The sequence below is a fragment of the Paroedura picta genome, chromosome 2 (assembly GCF_049243985.1).
Source record: "Paroedura picta isolate Pp20150507F chromosome 2, Ppicta_v3.0, whole genome shotgun sequence".
Classification (NCBI taxonomy): domain Eukaryota; kingdom Metazoa; phylum Chordata; class Lepidosauria; order Squamata; family Gekkonidae; genus Paroedura; species Paroedura picta.
The window spans coordinates 54,469,371-54,492,063 of record NC_135370.1 but is presented as its reverse complement, the minus strand read 5'-3'; the positions used below and the strand labels follow the sequence as shown (position 1 = coordinate 54,492,063).

The following is a 22,693-nucleotide window of genomic DNA, read 5'->3' as shown; positions in this document are numbered from 1 at the left end:
GCCGGTTGAATTCCAGATCAGACTAAAGGTTCTGGTAATTACCTTCAAGGCCATTCGCGGTCAGGGCCCAGTGTACCTGTGGGACCACCTCCCTGCCTATGCACCCAAAAGAGCTCTGCGCTCCTCTGCCACCAACCGGCTAATGGTCCCTGGCCCTAAAGAAGTCCGCATGGTCTCGACAAGGGCCAGAGCATTGTCTGTCCTGGCCCCCACCTGGTGGAATGAGCTCCCAGAAGAGATCAGGGCCCTGACAGAGCTTAAACAGTTCCGCAGGGCCTGCAAAAAGGAGCGCTTCCGCCAGGCATTTGGTTGAGACCAGGCACAACCAACAACGGACGAAGGGCCCCCGCTCTCCCCCCCTTCCTCCCAGAACTCCACCAGAGTGCTCTGGACCTGTTGTGCCATTTGCACGGTTGCATTGTTATACTGTTATTTTATTATTATTGTTATACTGTTCACTATACTGTTTTCTGTTACAACCACTGTTATTATTATTATTATATATGAGTATTAATGAAGACTGTTCCATGTATTATTTATATGTTTAATGTAAACCGCCCTGAGCCTAACACAAAAATAGAAATATAATAAATAAATAAATAAATAAATGAATGAATAAATACAAAAGTCTTATTTCTAAATATTATCAATACCTTTAATCATACTCTGCTGCATTGCTAGCAGACAATGCTCTGATGCTACATTCATTTCAGTGTATAATATACAATACAACAAATTTCTGTGGTAATATAAAGTCTATCCAAAAGAGTCCACCACCTCCTTCTGATGTCCTCTTCTTGGCATAAAAAGTTTCTTTATTGGTTTGTTTCAAGAGTTCTTTGTGTTGTAGCCTAGCGATCCCCAACCTGTGGGTCGCGGACCACATGTGGTCCTTCGACTAATTGGAGGTGGGCCCCGAAGGATGCCTTCTCCCCCCCCCCGGCTCTTTACTTCATCCCCCCAAGCCCTTTACAACACACTTCATTGTTGTGGCGTGTCTGTATCTTATTTTGAAGGGATGTTTAAACATTACCATAGTGATCAGAGAGCGTTAGGGCAGTGGTTGAGAGTAGAGGAGTAAACTACCTCCCCACCGGGCCTCAGTAAAAGGCGTTGAGTGGTCCCCGGTGAGTGATCCCCGATGAGTGGTCCCCGGCATTGAGTGGTCCCCGGTGATAAAAAGGTTGGGGACCACTGTTGTAGCCAAAAGTATAATTGATATTTCTTTTGTCTATGGCTCAGCACCAACCTAGGAAAATCCAGTTTGTAGTTTGTGGCATGCCTAGATTGTGAACCATGGAATCTCATGAACCTTTAGATGTCAAACAAATTGGTTTCAATTATGAGTTTTTTGAACAAGTAGAATGGTCCTCCAAAATGCTAAATAGACACAAAAAGCTCACTGGGGATCTCCAGCTAACTCTACCTACCGTCCAAGGTTGATTAGGATTATTGGATTTACTGGATCTCAACTGCTACCAATGGCAACAGATCTCATTGCTGTACTGGAATGGCACCCTTGTGCCTCTACAATTAAGTCACTCTTAGTACCCACTTTGGCCTAGGCAAAGGAAAGTCAGGCCAACAGCACAATATACTCTACAGAGAGTAACAATGGCTATGTTATGACCAACTGACCTTGCTCCGTTGATTGGGCCCTGCTTACCTGAAAGACAACTTGCTTGCTAGTGCCCTCCACGCACTAGACCCCTTGCTCTGAGGGTGTGAATCTACTTGTGGTCCCTGGCCTCAGAGAAGCACGCCAGACCTCGACCCAGGCTAAGGCTTTTTTGGTCCTGGCCCCAATCTGGTGGAATGAGCTCCCAGAAGAGCTGAGGGCCCTGATGGGCCTGTCTCAGTTCCAAAGGCCCTGTATAATGAAACTCTTCTGCCAGGTATTTGGTTGAGGCTGGGTTGCACTGACAACTGGGACACCTCCTCTGGCCAGCAGTATTCCACTGTGATCCCTATACCTGTGGTGGTTTGACTGAAAATTGGGGAAGGATTGGGGATTATGCTGCTATTTTATGGGTTGTTATGGGTTTAAATGGTATTATGATTTATTTTAATAGGGTTTTAATTATGTCTTCATGTAACCCGCCATGAGTCTTCATAGAGTGATGGGATAAAAATCCAAATAACAACAACAACAACAACAACAACAACATGCATTGACACTGTGCTACAGGATTCGGCCAAGCATTCTGTATACTGACTGTTCGTACTAGGTTTATACTACAGAGATTCTGTGGTTTGACATTAATCATCTTTTGCTTGCATTTCAGAGAAATTTCTGCCTCCCTTGATTTTAAGATTGGTAAATATACTTACTGAGTAAATATATTTACTGAGCAGAGACAGTCTGCCTATATATGTATCCATTCACAAAACACAGTACACAGCTTCAAAGTTGATGAAATTTTGTGCTTGTTTATGGGTTATGAACCTTACTTCATTAAGCACAAGCCAGCTGAAATTTGGGAGTCCATTTATGCCCATCCCTACTTTTGGCAAGCCACTAAAACTAGTAAATTTGAGGGGGTCAATTTGAAAATAAATCATATTGGATCATTATCCATGCTGATGGTGAACAGATTGCAGAGAAAACAAAAAGAGGCTTCAGAATCAATGTACTACTGACTAGGGAAATACTATCTTCAATTTGATTTCATTAAAACAAATATGCTAATTCCCTTAAATGATTAGTTTATTATGGTTAATGAAAATATGCATTGATTATCTAATAATGCATTTTATTAATATCATGAAATCTACCCTCCTGAGATGCTGAAAGGAGCAAGGTAGAGTCTCCAGTCTAACACCCAAAGGGAATAATTACCTCCTGATAATTTCATTTAAGGTGATCTTACATTATTCTAAACAGTTGTCTCTACTGGAGGAAAACATTACATGAGATTTAAGTGAAGGAGAAAGCTGACAGCTTCATTAATCTTAGTCGAGTGGAATCGTTCAGTCACATAACTTAATCTTTTTAAAAATCATCCAACAAGAATTCTCATCTACATAAGAGGCAAGAATTCCCTGTCCACTCTCTCCTCCCCCCACTCCTTTCCCCAACTTGCACATATAGCTCCATGGCTTGGTGGCTGGTGTAGCCTCGGCAGCTGGGGCCTGCACTGAGGCACACTTGCCACTGCCAGCTCTGCCAATATCCGAGGCTACTCCAAGTCTATGGAGCATGGGAGTGGCCTCGGAAACCTAGTGGAGGAGGCGCCAGCAAAGTGAACCCCAGCACTGAGGCACGCTTGCTATTGCTGGCCCTGCAAGTTTTCTGTGGCTGTTCCTGCTCCTCAGATGGTGGGAGAGGCCTTGAAAGACCAAAGCAATGAACGTACCTCAGTGCTAGGCCTTACTGTTCTGGTGCCACCATCACTGCTGCGGGCCATCCACTGGTGTGCTCCCTAAGGCAGGATAACGGACGTCATGTCTGTCGACATGTCCGTTGTAGGGAGTGTGTCAATAGATGTTTCACATAAAAAATAGTATACACCAAAATGAAACTAACCTTTCACTCTATAGCACAGTTCAAGGGAAGACTATTAGCCTGTTATTTGCAGGGTGCCTGTGACATCTTGGGAGGTTCTATATGGCTTTCCAGCTATACATCAGAATTGCAGAAAGCCAGATCCTCCACCTCTGTGGAATCTATCACATTTACTAAAACAATGCATTTCATCTACAGAGGAAAAAATTAGAAATCCAAAAGAACTGAGAAAGCCAGTGTATATCACAAACTGTCTCTGCTTACCTTTTTTAACATTGCAAGACTTTTTGTCTGGCTGAAGAAGATAGCCTTCCACACAACTACAGGTGTATGATCCATCTGTATTTTCACAGGTTTGGCTACAGATTCCATATAGTTTACATTCATTTAAATCTGAAGGAAACAGTGTAATTGTTTAATTATAAGAAAGTTACAGAACAAGAAAAAGAACAAATAAAACCATGCACCTGAACAAAGATGCCTTTATTAGTCTTAAATTATAATGCATGAACAGTGCAGCTAATATCAGCCTGGGGACATTACCTGAAAGAGCTGCTTTAAGACCTGCTCAGAGAATACAAAGTCTGTTACCTCATTTGAGTCAGGAAGTATGCTTCCCCTTAACCATGTGTCAGGCAAAGCAACCCTAATTTGTCCTCTCAACAGTTAAAGTGTACGATGTCTAACTGTTATTACTAATCAGGCTCATGCAGCCCACAAGCCTCTTAACATCTTCAGGGACAAAGTATGGAATTTTTGACAGGAATTTTTGACAGGAATTTTTGACAGGAATTTCTGGTGATATGATATATGGTCATGGTGACCCACTCTTCCCAAAATGGCCCATGATGGGTCTGGAGGGGAAGGGCCCTGAGTGGGCATGTACACAGCTATGCTTCCCAACCATATTCTACATGGTCATGCCCCTTCTAGGCATGCCCCTTCTCAAAGGCTTACAAATGTTTCAGGGATTTCTCATTGTTAAAATTTGAGAAGAGCTGGCCTACACCCACAAACTGCTGCAGCAACATAGAAAGATGCTTTAACTGAGGCCTACATTTGCATGAAATAGGGTTGCACCATCTGATATAATATCTATTGTATTAGGCAGTTAAGGAAGCATTTATTATTTCCTGTGCTATCTGATTTTAGAGAACTACGTTGCCTATTAACACACCTTGATAAACTAATATTTTAGAATCACTTCTAATAAACTACATACTTTGCCAAAAGAGATCAGGAGCTAATGGGAATTTAGCCAGTTTTGCAGGGCCTACAAGACAGAGCTGGTCCACCAGGCCTACAGTCAGAGGCCTGAAAGACTATCAAGAAGTGCTGGTCTTACTGCTGGAAAGTGAGGGAAGACCTACTCAAAGAACTCTGAAAACTCCACCTCCCCACTGGTGCTTAAACTACTTAGGAGTACTGCAATGATAAATTGGTATGATTTTATCTGATCGTTATTAACGATATTGTCACCTGCCCTTTGCTACACTGGAAGGATGGGCCATAAGAATAAAGATGTATTTATTTACACATATCTCTATATTGTGCACCCTAGCCCTGGGAACTCATGGTTTAAGGGTGGACTCCAGGAATTAAGATGCATTTTTCTCCTTTCTCCTTTTCTTCCCATTAGATTGCCCATTAAATTGGCAATTTCTGACTTCCTTTGCGGTATAAATTAATTTGTATAAGTCATTCGATTTGTCCTTACTGAGTTTCCTCTGTTGTTATGTTTTTGTCACATTGTACTCTGAAATACAGACATTCATCAGAAATAGAGAAGTTGATGCACAGATCTTCATGTCTTATACAAAACCCCAAGGCAGGGTGACCTTCCAGCTCCTTCCTAAACTTTTATGGCTGCACTAGAATGCATTTCCAAGGTCTTAAAGCTCTCGGGACACATCACTCTCAACCTTTAATTACTTACCATTTAGACCTATAATTATGGCAAAGTGCAAATAGTATTTAATTCCTCTGACTTCTTCACAAAAGATCTGGGTAAATTTCATCGGCAATGAAATCACTGATTCCACACCACATATTCTGTTCACTATTTAGCTATCTTACATTATATAGCCTTGTAAGGCCACTACAGGATTTTAGCTTTCCCACTTGTCCTTTCCTAGAGCCAATTATCACTGACCATGGCTAGTTCTCACTTATCAGTGCTCAGTCCTATCCCGTCACCAAGAGCTCCTATCATAAAGTAAAAACCTGTTAACGTCTATTTCAAAAACCAATAAAATATCTTCATTAGGTTTCCCAAAATTAAATCCCAATGGCAAAGTTCTGGGTGGAATCAGTCTTGAGATCAGCATTTTAATATGCAACAGTTGTCCGATAAGTTTACCTTGGCAGGTTTTTCCATCGGTTCCAACATGATATCCATCTTTACAGTAGCATGCAGTTCCGTTCTTGAATATAGCACATCTGAACTGGCATTGCCTTAGTTTGCATTCTGGTGACAATTCTGAAAAGAGATAGCAAAATGTTAGCAGAGGAGTCTTCCTTTCTCATTTCTTACCTACCACAAAAACTAACTCCAGGAAATTATGACACTGAATAAAAGGTACCTACAGAGACTAGTGTTCACAATCTTGTCTGTTCACACTTCCTTACTCGGTTTTGAGATAAATTTATACAAGCTACTAGATCAATACCGTGTCCCACATTATTAAGCAGAAATCTGAAATCCGTCCCACCTGCTAGATATGCCATAGCAAGTTGATCTTAGTCCCACTGGCTGTTGGATAGTCAGACTTGTCTACCCTACTAGACATGTTCTATATCCCTGGAGCATTATGTATTTCTTTCCGCATCTTTTGTGAAGATGCATCAAAACAAATGCATGCTCCCTACTCTACAGTCCAAACTGCATGAAGTTGTCACATTCATTTCAACATGGTAACTTTATATCTAGAAAAGCTTAAAGCCAAATCAAGACATACAGTGTAATCCGAAAATGGCATTGAACCTTCCAAATCTAGTGATTTCCATCTACTTCCCAGGAGTGGGCTGGTGGGAAGTAGATTGAACCAAAGCCGATTTTCTTTAGTGGGTAAAGGGAGATACGGAAGGCACATATTCCCCATGATGGATTATCATAATGCCTCCATGTAACTCTTGCACAGAAAATGAGAAAAAAGAGGCCTCTGTTAGAGCTCATTGGGTATACCTGCAATGGACAGAGCTAAAACTCATGTTTGTAAAAGTAACATATCTGCTATTGGTATGCAATAATAGATAACAGCAGCCATGGTTTTCTTCATTCTACACAGAAAACATGCTGATGAATCAATGGAAAGCATAACTATCTGTACCCAACAGAATTTCCATGTTGAACGCTTGTGGAACACACACAAGTAATATGGTAAAAACAATCAGTGCATTCATTAGTTCTTGCTCATCCTAAATCTGATTCCCACAACACCAGTCTATCCCAACTAAAGTGGATAGAGTGTCAAAACGATTTTAGTTTCCAGTGAAGGGTCTTCTAATATGTTCTGACAGTTTTTTTGTTGTTGTTGCTGAAGCAAAAGAAGAAATGAGCTGGAAGACTGCTGTTTAAGGAATTTGATCCTTCCATAATCCCTTGATATTTTACAAAATTCAAACATATCTAACTTCTGCAGGTGGATTGTAAAATAAGCTTAGAATGGCTGGAAGAAGGAAAGATTCAGGTTGGTCAATGGCATAAAGAAATCAGGCTTATTTGTGGGGGAGGAAATCCGGTTATTGCGGTTTAACAGTGTTTCTTTTATAACTCTGCTTGAAACCTAGCTTAAACCCTAATCACTATTAGTGGGTGGCTATTTTCCTAGAAATAAAGAATCACCAGTTAGGTCTTAGAATGCCATTTTAGATTGTTGCTACTAATCCTACACTGGTGTTGTTACATTTCATAACAGGTATAATGGGCAGCACTTAGACATACTGTTCCTATTGACTGGAGTCTATTTATTAAATTCTTAACGTACATGTTTCATGCTCTTTAAAATAATTTCTTTTTGATGATCATAGATATTATGATAATATACATTATCCACTGTAGCGGTCTGCCAAATTAACTATTTAAATGGGATCTTCAACTGACGGACTTCTTATATTACTGTATTGGGAATATTTTACAGACTTTTGCAGCATCGATAGTTTGTTTCTCATTCTTGGCCAACCCAACTTTTCACAAAGTTTTCACCAGAATTTTGCCCAAAGTCGGAGTGGAAGCAAAGTTACAGAATTCTGACTCAAGGGCTGTAAAGTTTCTCTAGTGATTAAAATTATCAGGAGGGTTCTGAACACCCACACCTTAGCATATTTCTTCTAAATAGAAATTTAGAACAGTTCAAGAATTCTATGATGCGTTCTAGATTTGAAGAAATCCTGAGGAAATGATATGCACGATCCAGGGTCCAGTCTACACAGGACTTTTTATTCTCAGCCTGAATAAATACACTGAATTAGATTTCCATTTTGATTTTGGGCACTTTAAATTTTCCATCTGCAACATGTATGATTGATCCACAGTGATCCTACCTTTTCCCTGCTATATCCAGGGGTGGATATCATCATCATCATCATCATCATCATCATCATCATCGTCATCATTTCAATTTATTACCCGCCACTCCCAAATGGCTCATGGCAGGTTACAATAGTCTAAATAAAATCCCAGTAAAAACCCCATTAAAACCCCCAAACATAAAAACATAACACAGATCCAACTAATCACAATAACAAAAAAGGAGGTATGGCAGAAAAAACTAACTTGCATCATTATCATTCCCCTAATAAAAATCTCATAGGGGGGTGGGGAAGAGGGGCACAGATGGAACCCGCAAACCAACAATCACACCGCTCTGTCCTGGAAGAGGAGCCATATAGATATTCCTTGCTGCAGCAACCTCAACCATAGACCTAGTGGTGGAAGAGCTCTGTATAAGCTCGATATCTGAAAAAATACCACCAGTATAAGTGTAGATTTCTGCTTTTTGCGAATTAACTTACTTATCTATGCCTGCAACACTGATGTAGCCAAACAGTCTTTCCTGATTGACCAGGGCGTCTGTTCAAAGACTTCCTGGTTCCCAGTTGCAAGCCTTCTCTCCCTGTTTTAAAAGGACTGCACTCCAGAAGCTCACACTTCTCTCAGCAGAAATTTGCCTCATTCTCTGACAGGCTGCTGCTGGCTCAGAAGTCAAAAGAGAAGAAATAAAGTACCCGTGCTGGCTGGATTTCACCCGACCCAACCCCTTGCCAATTCAGCAAAGGAGGTTTAGTTTGTGAACACCACTCCCCTCCCTGCTCTGAGCTTGCCCAATCAAGTACAGAAGGCTTTCTGTTTGAATTTGGGGGTGAGGGAGGAAGGAGAAAGACTTGGGTTCAAATCTATCTGAATTCAGCACGATCAACAACGGGGGGGGGGGGGGGAGGAGGGAAGTAAGTGCAGAATCAGCCCAGTTTTGCTTACAAGAAAATTTTTTAAATAAAGCATCAGACTTACAGAATATGCAGGCTATGATACTGCCAGGTGGATCTTGAGCACACACAGTGTGCTCATCAAAATCCGAGACCACATGGTAGCTTAAACTAAGCATCTTATACTCTAAATGTTGGCTAACAATCTATAAATCATTAATCAAGCTCACCCAAACACTAGGCTGAGCCAGGCCGTCTTGCACCTGAATCCAGTGTTGGGGGAAAAACATCCTAGGCTTAGAAGATAAGGGCTGCTAACAAGCATGAGAGAAAGAAAAGTTCTCTTGAGAGCAGTTGAACGTTGATCTCTCACAACTAACACTGGCCAATAACAAAGACAGAGTTAGGCAAGCTATACAAGATGAGAGTAAACTACTTCATCTCACAAAACAGGAAAAATCAAGGTCATGCAATGAAATTGACTGGCGATCGGAAAACCAACATAATTATAGTTAACATAGAATGTAGTGCCACAAGGCATAGTGATGGCCACAACTTCAAAAGAAACAGATGAAAGTAATTATTGGGGAACAGTTTCTGCAATGGAAGTTGGCCAAGGCAGATCCATGGGACCTTCAGGCTCAGAAGTAGTACCCAAATGTATGCCAGTTGCTAGAGACAATGAGCAAGTACCATTTATTTATTTACTTAAAGCATTTCTATGCTGCTTTCCACTCAAATAGGATTTCTAGGATGACAAACATCAAAATATTTCAACATTTTTTTAAAGTATGCATAAAAATAAATCTCTGGGGGACATATTTAGACAAGCGGTCCCTTAGATACACAGGTCCCTGACACCATGAAAGACAGCTGTTTATTATTCCTGGTCTGAGAACTTAGATAAGGAGGTTTAAATGGAATACTGTTCTTGACCTGAAGGAGTGGCACTTCAGAGTGCCAATTAGGAAGAAAGGTAGCAAGTAGAAAGAGAAGGAGAGAAGATAAGGATGAAGGAGGATTTTGAAATACGGAAGTGGAACCGCTAGTCTTTCTATGAGGAGAATAGCTCCAAGGATAGGGATTAGTTAAAGAAGGAAAATTGGATCTTGTATGTATGTTCCTGCCTCCACACACTTCAGTAGTTTTGTGACCAGTACAACCACCTATCCTTCCTCTCCCCTCAACAGATACAATGTGAGGTTCTGATAGAACAGTTTTGTTAGAGCTCTCAGCCCCATCTACCTCCCAGGGTGTCTGTTGTAGGGAGAGGAATGGAAGGCAATTGTAAACTGCTTTGAGACCCCTTCAGGTAGTGAAAAAGTGAGGTATAAAAACCAGTTCTTCTAGACCTGGTCTAATCCAGCAGGGCTCTATTTATGCTGTTATACTCAAGCTGTACAGCTGTGGAATTTTCCATTTAGAGTGCATAAGCAGTGGATTTGCTGTAGTTTTCTAGTTTAATTCTGCAAATTATTTTATATGCTCTGTGCACTTCTTCAGTAGAACCCATCAGGAATCTCTGACTTTCACTAATCTGTGCTCCTAATTAAAAGATCTAGCCATATTATTTGCCAGTTAGTTCTCAGTTTTATTCTCGCTCAGTGAACCACCTCTCACAACAATTTATTATTGATTTAAGGCAACCTTTCACTGGGTTCGCAAATCTACATGTTCCCAGGTTTGTTTTTAATAAAAAGGAAAACATAGTGCTAAATTGGCAATCATTTTTTTTACTGCTTTGTAGGTTTAGCAACAATTAATAATCTAATTTTTAACATCTCCCCACCCCATGCCCACTCCGCGAGGATGAAAAAGGATTTTTTCCAGGATAATTTAATTCACCTTTTATGAATTTCTTCTACCACAGAAGCACTACAAGCTTGATTCTGTTTAGGGTTGTCTTCAGATATCTATAGTTTGCTTGGGGCGGGAAGGGAGGCAATGGTGGGGGTGGGGAAGGGAGGTGTGGAGCTCTGCACCTACATGTGTGCAACCACTGGCATGCTGACGCCCGCGCCTCCCCTCTCCCGCAGTGCCGCACTCACTGAGCCGGGAAAGCCCAGCCGCTTTGGGTGCCAAAGCGCCCAACCCTAGTACAAAATGCATCTGCTAGGTAATCTCAAGGTAATCTTGGATTGCCCATGTCCAGCCTATGCTGAGGCAGCTCCACTGTCTACCGACTGGACTCTGGATCAGGTTCAAGGTTTTGGTTCTTACCTTCAAGGCCATTTGTGGTCTGGGATCCACATATCTGAGGGGCCAGTTGTCTCCTTATTCTTCTTGCAGGGCTTTTCGCTCTGTGGGTATGAATCTGCTGGTTGTCCCTGGTCCCCGGGAGGCATGTCTGCCCTCAACCAGGGCCTGGGCCTTTTCAGTCCTGGCCTCAGCCTGGTGGAATGAACTCTCAGAAGAGCTTAGGGGCCTGAAAGATGGAGCTCTTCTTTCTAACATTTGATTGAGGCTGAGCTAGGAAGATCAGGTCCTCCATGTATAGGCCCATAGGCAGGACATGGGCATTAGATACCCCTCTGGGGTGATATTGGCTGTTGTGTTAGGATATGAGCGGGAAGGAGAGGGGAGGTCTGCAGATTGTTGTTGTTGTTTTTGTCACCAGTATTGGTTTGTAGTTATGTATTATGTTTTAAGTGGATTTTGAAGATTTTTATTATAAAATGCCATGAGCTGGCTGGGTCCTGGAGTTAATAAATATGAGTATAAATTAAAAAAAATAATTAGCCTGTGCACGTGCAGACAGCACAATTGTTTTTGAGGAGGATTTCCCCCTCCCCTTTCATTTCAGATTTTTCTGTACGTCTGGGGAGTCTCCCAAGTGTGCAGAAAAATCTCCTTAGCTTCCGTGTTTAGCTATCAGCAGATCTTGGCTACGTATTTTGCATAAATATATATACAGAAATTTATGCAGGGATTTCAGCTTTGCCTCTCTTTGCTCTTAGATATCCATTGAAAGTCTCTGGAGTGTATCCGATACGACTTCAAACAACTTCTATGCATGTAGAACTGTTGCCGCAGAAAAGGCAGGTTCACAAACTGATATGCATTTCAGAGTTTGAACTTGCACATGAATATTACCTAATTTCTTTACCGATGCACGAGAACGTGCTATTGAATTGAATAATGTGCAAAGGCCTCTAAGCACTACATTGTCCTCAACAGGAACCTAATTTTGATGCACACCAAAATATCGGCTCGGTTAAAAGCACAACACTGTTAACAGATGGAACATTTAAAACAATTTTTCCACAACAGAAAGTAATCGGATGGATTCAATATAAAAGCAGAACGCTATTTATGACTTAAAAAAATGAATAGCTGGTAGATCATCACCGTATGACTTCCAGTCATACTTGCAGCAGAGAATATTCAACATCAGGCAAACTATTCATGGGTTTATCCAACACCCTTGTGGGGTTTCTTACTTGTATTAATATATAGCAAAACTGTGGCCATATGATAACAATATCCTGAAAACAAGGTGAACCAGCATACCCCAGCTAGCAGCAGAGGTATTCTGCCATGGTCAGGACTCATCTGGGACTTGCGGCCTGATCTGCTTACCACTCACATTTTGCTGTTGTTCCTACTCAGCTGACTTAGCCTGACAGAAGTGCACAGGCAGAAGCACTAACAGGGGTCAATCATGATTGGACCTTATGTTTCCCCTCTTATTTGCATAACTGGGCATTCAGCAACAGATTTTAGAAAACTCAACATTTACTGCATATTCAGCCCCTCCGCCAAAAGATACAACAAACAACAGCACAGACGCATTTCCCCCACCTTTGCAACTAGCTAGAAGCATGTTCCCCATGATGGTGAGACTGACCATGGTTAAAATGGAAAGCATTTGACAGTTTCATCTTACTAATTGATATTTCTTCTCCCTCTCCCTCCCAGTTCAAGGTTGTCAGTTTTACGACTCTTTAAATCCTCTTTGGTGGGAACGACATAATAATAAACTATAAATTATGAAGCTCAGAGACAGTGTGTAAAGCAGAAGCTACAAAGAGCAGCAATGACATACAAAAGTACTCTACTCAAGCTAAAAGAAACCCCTTATATAGTCTATACAAATGTACCTTAACACCAGCTTCTCCAATCTGGACCTACCTGTACATTCTATCATCTCATAGGCTTTGCTTTACCCCTGCCTGTCTTAAGGTAGGTTGGTGGCAACCCGAGAAAGGGCCTTCCTAATCATGGCATCAAAACTTTGGAACTCCCTTCCTAGAGAGATTTGTCTTCGTTCTCCTCCTCCTCTTTCTTCTTCTAGACAGCCTTTCTCCCATTGGTGTCTTTCACCAGCAGTCAAAGTTTTGTCTGGCATATTCCCAATAATGGTTAGTGTCCCTCTTCCTTGTATTGTTTATGTGTTTTTAATTCAATTATAAATGGAAATTTATTTTAATGGCTTAAATGTGTTTGTTTGTCTAGTGTTTGTCGCCTTGTGGATCCTGATCAAATGGAGAGAAGGCACAAAAAAGTTTCAAATTAAATTTAATTAAATCTTCCTCAACCATCAAATCTAGTCAGATCGTGTCCAGTCAGAAACAAGTTCCTGATGCCACCAGACTGTAGATGGGAAATAGATTATATACATGCACAGCATTTCATTTTAAAGGGACTGTGATTTAGGCCGATGTTATGAATCAAACCAAGAAATATATAGCCTGTCATCTTTTACTAGTTGCAATAACAATAAAGTTTACTGACATAATTTAAACATAAGATATAATTACACAGTTCACTGAAACTTGTTAGCCTGCATGTGTCCTTTTTGTGATTTCAATAACATTTATAGGATGTATTGCTCCCTCAAGCAGACATGGAAAGGAGTCTGCTGAGTTCTCCTAAAACATAACAAAATACATTAATCTTGCAGTTTCATCTGCTGATCCCTGAAAGCATTTTAAACTATAACAACTGCTATATAAAGATTAATTTGCACTTTTGGGTAACCTTTGACCTAATTGCTCAGAGATGTATTTGGAAGAAATATACCTTAATCATTTACTCTCTGAAATGTGTTGAAAGATTATTAAAATTTAATTTAGTTAATTGACTTGGCAGAGACAAACTTCTGCACCACTGAAATTTCATATAAAGTCACTGTTAAATAACGTTCTCTCTCTATAATTGAGATACTTTTGGATAACTTGGACATTTAAATAAGATTTTCTTTAAATGGGAAATTAGTCCATAGTATGTGCCCTTCTGTAAATCTCCTCTGAAGTCAGACGCACCATCTAAATAACACTATAGAAAAATAAAGGGCAGCACCAACAAGCCTTATTAATATAACATAAAAATGAAAAACAAGTATACAAGCACAACTCAGTCACTAGTGTGTTAAAATGCATACCCTCTATACATTATGCCAATTCCTGTGATTGAATAATCTACAATGAGATCTTCACCACACCTACACCAGCCACCTAAAGAACTGTAACCCCCTTCCCAAAGACCACCTTTCAGTGAAATTAATGTGTTCCTAATAAACTCTAGTTCATCTACTAGCGTTCCTCACTTGGTAGCAGACCTGTAAGTTACAAGTTTGTTGCCCTTTGAGCTTAGCTAGCATGTGAGCATAACTATACAGTGTCTTCTCCATATATTAGTGGATCTGTATATGATTGCATATAAATCCTATCAATAGAGCTCAGGTAGCTGTGACAGAAAGTATGGCTGCTGAAAATAAGCAAAGCAGCCCACCATGGCTCAGATGGGGCGATACCATAGTAAACAAGAAGGTGCGGCTGTTCCCACTTTAAGGCAGTTCCCATGTTAAGCTGCCATGATACCTGAGCAGGGACAGTCTGCCTGGGCAGTGGATCCTGGCAGATGGCCTCCTGCTTTCTCCCATGCTGCTGGAGCCTTTCCCACCGTCCCACTTTTTGATCATAGAATCATAGAATCATAGAGTTGGAAGGGACCATACAGGCCATCTAGTCCAACCCCCTGCTCGACGCAAGATTAGCCCTAAGCATCCTAAAGCATCCAAGAAAAGTGTGTATCCAACCTTTGCTTGAAGACTTCCAGTGAGGGGGAGCTCACCACCTCCTTAGGCAGCCTATTCCACTGCTGAACTACTCTGACTGTGAAAAACTTTTTCCTGATATCTAGCCTATATCGTTGTACTTGAAGTTTAAACCCATTACTGCGTGTCCTCTCCTCTGCAGCCAGCAGAAACAGCATCCTGCCCTCCTCCAAGTGACAACCTTTCAAATACTTAAAGAGGGCTATCATGTCCCCTCTCAACCTCCTTTTCTCCAGGCTGAACATTCCCAAGTCCCTCAACCTATCTTCATAGGGCTTGGTCCCTTGGCCCCAGATCATCCTCGTCGCTCTCCTCTGTACCCTTTCAATTTTATCTATGTCCTTCTTGGAGGCCTCCAGAACTGCACACAGTACTCCAAGTGTGGTCTGACCAGTGCCGTATACAATGGGACTATGACATCTTGTGATTTTGATGTGATGCCTCTGTTGATACAGCCCAAAATGGCATTTGCCTTTTTTACCGCTGCATCACACTGCCTGCTCATGTTTAGTTTACAATCCACAAGTACCCCAAGGTCTCGTTCACACAGAGTGTTACCTAGAAGCGTATCCCCCATCCAGTAGGCATGCTTTTCATTTTTCTGACCCAGATGCAGAACTTTACACTTATCTTTATTAAATTGCATCTTGTTCTCATTTGCCCATTTTTCCATTGTGTTCAGATCTCGTTGAACTCTGTCTCTATCTTCCGGAGTATTTGCCAGTCCTCCCAATTTGGTGTCATCTGCAAACTTGATGAGTAGTCCCTCCATCCCCTCATCTAGATCATTAATAAATATGTTAAAAAGTACCGGGCCGAGCACCAAGCCCTGAGGTACCCCGCTCTGTACTTGTTCAGTTCGAAGTACTTTTCTTTCCAATGTTCGGGGGGAGGGGTAACATCTTGTCACAGCTGGCGGTTTGGTGGTGGGTGGATCCTTTGGGATGGGGCCCACCCGTGTGCTGGGCTTCACCAGGTTTGGGGGACTCCATAAGGCCTCTTATGCACGGCGGCAGCTACTGCGCGCTGCCGTCCCGCCGTTCCCCGTGTATGCACAGGGGTGCGGCATGCTGGGCTGCCCTGGCGTAGCGCGCACATACACGCTAAAAGTTGGGGCCAGAAGGTAAGCTGGCACGGCGGGGGGAGGTTTGGATGGCCTGGGGGGAGTGGGGGGCTCAGGCCCCCTACTCAAGCCCAGGTGGGGGCAGGGGGTTACCCCTGCAAGCTTTGGGGCTCCGCAGAGCCCGCAGGGGTGCACAGTGTTCCTACAGGGACACCGTAGGGTTGGGGCTGGGCAGGCCAACAGGCCTGGCACTGGCAATTATGTACAGCACCGGCCCGCCGCAACCCCGGCTTACCCAGGAAGCTACGGAAGATCCCACGTTTGGTTAACGTGGGCCTTCTGCAGCCCTGGGCTTGGAGGCGCCTGCGCTGGCAGCAGCAGCAAGCGTTATCGGTGATTTTAACCGAAGCAATTCTGCTGCCAGCGTGGCCTGTGCATAATGGGCCTAAGGGACTAAGCACATGCTAAACAGAGACATCTCCTTGGCGGGAAGGACAGCTGTAGTAGATGATGGTGGCCAGGGGAACCTCCAAAAGAGACTGAAGCCTGTGGGGATTCTCCTATGCATCACCTCCCAGAGTACCAGCAGGCCTGATGGTGTCTTGACCTGAGTGTCAGTCCCCATATGTAGGCCTGCTGGTGATATTTTCCCCATTTATTTCCTTGTTGTGGAAAAGGGGGGAGCATTGTTTGGAGATGTGTCCGCCTTATGCCCACACTCATGCATAACAATAAATGCTGGGACCTTTCAAGCAAAAAAAAGTTATAATTCTGTTTGTGTGGTCTGTTCACCTGGGAACTATCTCCCTGTCCATCAAACACTGCCCCAGGACTTGAAGAGCCTGTGCAAATGTTGAAGTAACTTTCTTGACATGTTAGTTTCATATGTAAGGAAATTCCTATTCATAACCCAGTTTGAAGTCCCTTACTCTAGATCCCGAATTTGCCAATGACACTGGAACATTTCACATTACTCAAAAAAGGAAGAAATAGGTTCTTGTTGTTGTTGTTAGGTACGAAGTCGTGTCCTACCCATCGCAACCCCATGGACAATTATCCTCCAGGCCTTCCTGTCCTCTACCATTCCCCGGAGCCCATTTAAGTTTGCACCTACTGCTTCAACGCCTCCATCCAGCCACCTCATTCTCTGTCGTCCCCTTCTTTTTTTGCCCTCAATCGCTCCCAGCATTAGGCTCTTCTCCAGGGAGTCCTTCCTTCTCATGAGGTGGCCAAAGTAATAGGTTAAGACTCACCAAAATAGGTTAACCTATGGTTGCTAGCACTGGGTTAGGAAATAACTGGAGATTTAGGGGTGAGCCTGGGCCAGGTTGGATTTGGGCAGGGGAGGGACTTCAGGATTCTTATGCCATAGAATTCATACTTTAAACCAGCCATTTCCTCCAGAAGACCTGATTTTGGTTGATCAGAGAACAATTATAATGACAGGAGATACTGAGGTATTACATGGAAGTTGGCAACTCTAGTTGGGCCGTTGATTGTACAACAGAATCGATTCCAGTGCCACTGCATTGTCTTATTTAACTTTCCACTTTTAGTCTGTACAAATGCATACTTCAAGGTACATTACTCAGCCATCTGCTGTTCTGTCAAAATCGCTGCCCTATGCAAAATCTTTTTTTCAGAAGTCTGGTTAGGACTATCTATTAGTAGAGTTGGCATTATTGCTATTATTTAACAAAACACCTTCAGGTTAAACAGCAATCCCCCAAAAGACTGGCCTTTACTTTTGCAGCATTCAATATGCAATAAGAACACAAGAGAGAGAAAATATTTGGCATCATCATGTTCCTTAGGGATGCCTTCTTCCATATGAACTGGCATGGTTATCTTAGGTCACCTACAGATATCTTGTTCTGTGTTTCCCCCAAAAGAAGACGTATATGTGTGAGTACATACAGGATGTGGAGTCCTCTTCTCTGTTCTTAGAAACATGGTACAAAAATGAATATACTCAAGTATAAGCCTACTTTTTCTGCACATTTTTTATGCTGATAAAGCTCTCCTAGGCTTATACTCGAGTGAGGGTCCAGCTTACCTGTTATTGTTGATACCATATTTTTGTGGTAAAATTAGGTGCCTTGACTAAAATTTGGGTGGCTTATGCTTGAGTATATACAGTAATTATATTAAGGTGTTTCAGAGGTAACTGATTGGTAAGTTGCTGATAGACGGCTCTAACTTCTGATCAGGACACGTATGTTTCTTTCTGTTGTGTGGGCTTCTTTCACATTCTGTAACCTAATTGCTGCTGATTATTCTTATTTTTATGCTTCTTTTTATTCTTGTTATTCATTTATTCTTAATTTTTTTCAGCTTTATGAAAGCTGCTTTGTGGACCTAACAAATCATAAAGCAATTCAGACATATATAAAATAAATATTTAGTACCCTTGAACCCACTGTAGATGTAGAAGACAAACTTTTTGCCTTCTTATACATCATCTGTGGAACTGACATATGCATTGTATGATAGCTTCTAACAGCAAGCACTCCATCAAACACCAAAACATGCTCTCTGCTGCAATGTTCTGTTCCACAGCACTCATGTTTTCCCCTTGGATGACTCCTGTGTTCCCCACTGTGAGCAATGGGAACTGTTCTGAACATCCTCTGACTTTCAGTATCGGTAACTCTACCAGCAAGTTTATCCCTGGTGTGAGATGAAAAGAATCAGCTGTCTCATTACAATACTAGTTTTCAAATTATACCCCAAAAAGGTTAATGAAACTGAAGAGAAAGTGTGTTAGAAGTCACCATGGTCATAAGCTACACTCACTAAACTTTATGAACAGAGGAAGAGTCAACATTTAAGCCAATTCTGAATCATATAAATATCTATGGTGTAAAATAAATTCCTGTGTTAATCATTTTTCATATTCCATATAAAACCTTAAATAACTAATTACCCAAGTCCTAAGGAGCAGTTGCACACATGCCACATATAATATGATGCTTTTTCAACCATAATACTGTTGCTGTGGCTATTTTTAATTTGAGGGTAAAATATGCTGTATAAGAAAGACTTCTACTGCAGTACATTTTTTTCCTATTTAAAATGACCTGCTATGTTATGCTGAGACACCATTTTTCACCCTATAAGCAAGAAGCATTCAGCACTGTCTTGTCCTTGAAACATGCCAACAGTATAAAGAACTTTAGGGCAGACTACTGATACAAGTCTTCTCAGGAATCATATAATTGTACTCCCCACAAAGTCTTGTGCATATTCAGATTTCCTTTGGCAGGCTTATATTTCCATGGAATTAACTTGATTGTATCTGCACATTTTACTGTTATTATTCTGTCTTCACATGCTGTTGTCTTCAGTCTTATAAATTATATGCTTAAAGATTTGGCTTTTTAATTTCATTTTATATTCCCTTCTTTTCAGATTCATTTCTCTTGCAGATGTTGTTCGAGTTCATTTGCCATAGGGTTTTGTTGTTGTTTTTGCAGCATAAGACTCTGCTGCTGGCTTTCTTGACAGCAAAACATACTTTAATTGATACAATTCAATTGCTGGCATGAAAATGCAGACAATTGCTAATTTACATTTGTTGTCCTTTTTATGAGATTTACCTATCATACCATGAGAAATGCAACAAAATAATGATCTTTGGCCACATACTTGGACCCATATACCATGGATAATACATATGGAGAGCTGAATTGAGATTCATAAACTGGCTTACCAGCTATAGCTGTGTAAAGTAAAAGGCCAACATAAATAGCAAAATTATTCAAATTGCAGACAATGTGAGCAACATGAACAAGATAGATGTGCTCTTTTAGTTATTGCATTAGTAAATTAGAAATTAAGGACAGTAATTTCATGCTCAATTCCAGATTTACACAGTATGTCTGAAGGTGCCCAGCATGTCACATTGCCAACATGGTTGCATGTAGTGAAAGCTGCTATTATACTACGGGTAGGATTTGCTTCAAATTTTGGTATTATACCCTATATGCATACATATGAGTCCCAGGCAAAGGTAAAGATTACCAGAACCACAAAATTCTAGGATCCCCAAATATCTGTTCTGGGGAAATGGCAGGCACAGCTTCAAGAGGTTCAGGAGTATATAGAACTGATCTTGTGCAAGTTAAAGTCATCAAAGTTGCAGAGATCTTCCCCCAGATGCTCCTCTAATCCTCCAAGTTCTGTCCCCTAATTGCTTTCAAATTTGGTAAATTTTTAGGCTGAGTAGAGACAGTCTGTCTGGAAACATATCCTTTCATGCAACAAAACACCACAAACAGCTTGAAATTTTGTGAAAAGTTTGTGTCTGTTGACCTGCCATGAATTTGAGTTCATGAACCATAAACTAGCCTAAATTCATCATGAACTTTATTTTGTGAGCCAGTTCTTGCCTATCCCTAGTGAAGTCAAATTAATGTTGCTGGTGGGATGGAACTTAGACTCCATTTGCATACAGCGCTAAAGACCATTTTAATTTACCCCACCCTTTAAGTTGCTCCTTTTTAATGCTGTTATGCATGCCTAATGACACTCACAGAATATATATATATATATATATTATTATGCATTTTGAGATGCTGAATCTTCTTAGTCCCTCCCTTGTCATTCAGTCTCCCGTGTCACTGGTAACTCTGAGAGACTGGAATGACTTTGCTAGGCAACTAATGCCCACAATTAGCACTTCAAGTCAAGCCAATATCTTGAAGACAGAGAGCCTAGGTCTGCAGAAATCAAACTATGAAGGACTGCTTTCTGGGAAAATCTCTCTAAAGTGAGCAATTATGGGCAAAGAGAGCTATTACGGGCATTAGGAGACTGAATCAAACTGCATGTTCACATGATCACTGACTGAGGAAGCAGAAATCAGAAGCAGGCACCTCAAGCCTCACCCCTCCCGCCCATCCCTGATCAGTGGTAGAGCTTTGTAGTTTCAGGAACATTCCACTGCCATAAATGCCACAGGATAATTTCTAATTTACATAGCAATAAGGCTAGTTGCCAGGGCAAATGGAATGTTCATGTGATTGCTGACAATGGCAGAGATCCCATTGGTAGACAGAAGACTGCAAGCAGAAAAGAGGAAGAGATGAAAAATATGCTGACATTTCTGTATCACAAAAGAAGCATCTTCAGCGCTGTGACATGGAAAAAGTCAGTGAAAAGCAAGTTTCAGAAACCTCGGTGATAACATGCTAAAGGCACACCGGGCAGTGTTCACACCAAAAATTATATGATGGGTTTTGCATGGCGAAACCAGACACAGATGCAGAATTGAGGAATAAGATGTCATTTTGGCAGTCTTTTTGTGACTTTTCCATAATGCAAAATACCCCTTAGTCAACTTAAAAACCTCTCCCAGTACAGAACCCTTCTACTAAGAAGCATCATCTGGATTTGACACTAAACTAGTGGAAAAACCATGCAACTGTAAGGATAAGGTTAGGAAACTGGTGAGGTAAAAGGAGTAAATCTAGTTTGTTATGAGAACAAGATGAAAAAATATCTAGATAGTGTGTTAAAAACCTATTTCTAAGGCTAATATAAAGAGGACCCTTCAATAAGATATATATTAAAGTGCCAATTCCCTCCGAGAACAATCACAAAGGCTGTCTGAATAAGGAATCTTTCTTAACCTTGCCTTCATAACTGGAGTGGGCTATGCATTCAATAAAGAAAGTTCTAACATTATTTGGGATAGTTAGATTAAAAATATAAGAAGGCAGAGGCTTATGTGGAGGAATACCAAAAATACAAAATTAAAAAGCAAATCCAGTGGGAATGAGATCACATGAGCGGTGGCTTGTAATCTGGCAAACCAGGTTTGATTCCTCAATCCTGCACATGCAGCGTGCTGGGTGACCTTGGGCTGGTCCCAGCACTGATAAAGCTGTTCTGACTGAGCAGTGATATCAGCGCTCTCTCAGCCTCACCTACCTCACAGGGTGCCTGTTGTGGGGAGAGGAAGGGAAGGCGATTGTAAACCACTTTGAGACTCCTTCAGATATGAAAAGTGGGATATAAAAAACAACTCCTCTTTTTTTTAATCTCATACAACTCTTTCACAGATTTACATAATCAGTTAAAAGACTGAATAAGATTTATGTTAGAAATACAGTGGCAAGAAACAATGGGAAAATTTTTTAAAGGGATTACCCTTATGTATAGATAGCTCGTATTAATTTCATCTTTGCCTATCATGTTCATAGAATCATAGATTTGGAAGGGACCTCCTGGGTAATAACCACGTAATTATAATTGTGCATGCCCATTTTCTTTTTTATTAAAATAAATAGTATACCAGTCAACAACAAAATACATTAGAAATACATTCAGGTTAATGTAAATGTTTATACTCATCAGAAAATTGTATCCTAAGCTAAAATCGGAAGCAGGGAGGGACAACTCTTCAAAGATAGATAGCACACATATCTGCAAGCTCATCCCCCAGGACTGTTTCACATTAAAAACACACACAACAGAAGGCCACATTAATGATTTTGTATGCACCTGCTTGGATCCTGCACCATGACTACAGGCATATATATATATATATATCCTTTTTGCTGGGCTGGATCCAAAGAACCATGAATGGAAGAAAGCTACAGGGAGTGCTGTTCCAGAAAGTCATACAGTGCTATAATAG

General features: G+C 41.2%; 1 protein-coding gene across 6 annotated transcripts in view; it reads right to left on the bottom strand.

Annotated features, from left to right (window-relative positions):
• Positions 1 to 22,693, bottom strand: part of LRP1B (LDL receptor related protein 1B) — a 1,129,178-nt gene that overhangs the window by 504,247 nt on the left and 602,238 nt on the right. For all 6 annotated transcript variants that reach the window (XR_013228123.1, XM_077320173.1, XM_077320175.1 and 3 more), the window contains exons 4-5: positions 5,865 to 5,984; positions 3,770 to 3,898 (exon numbers count right to left, since the gene is read on the bottom strand). Coding sequence is in view for 5 of the 6 variants with exons in the window: in XM_077320173.1 (XP_077176288.1) it covers positions 3,770 to 3,898; positions 5,865 to 5,984 (249 nt within the window). In the remaining variant the exon portion in view is untranslated. The remainder of the gene's footprint in view (positions 1 to 3,769; positions 3,899 to 5,864; positions 5,985 to 22,693) is intronic.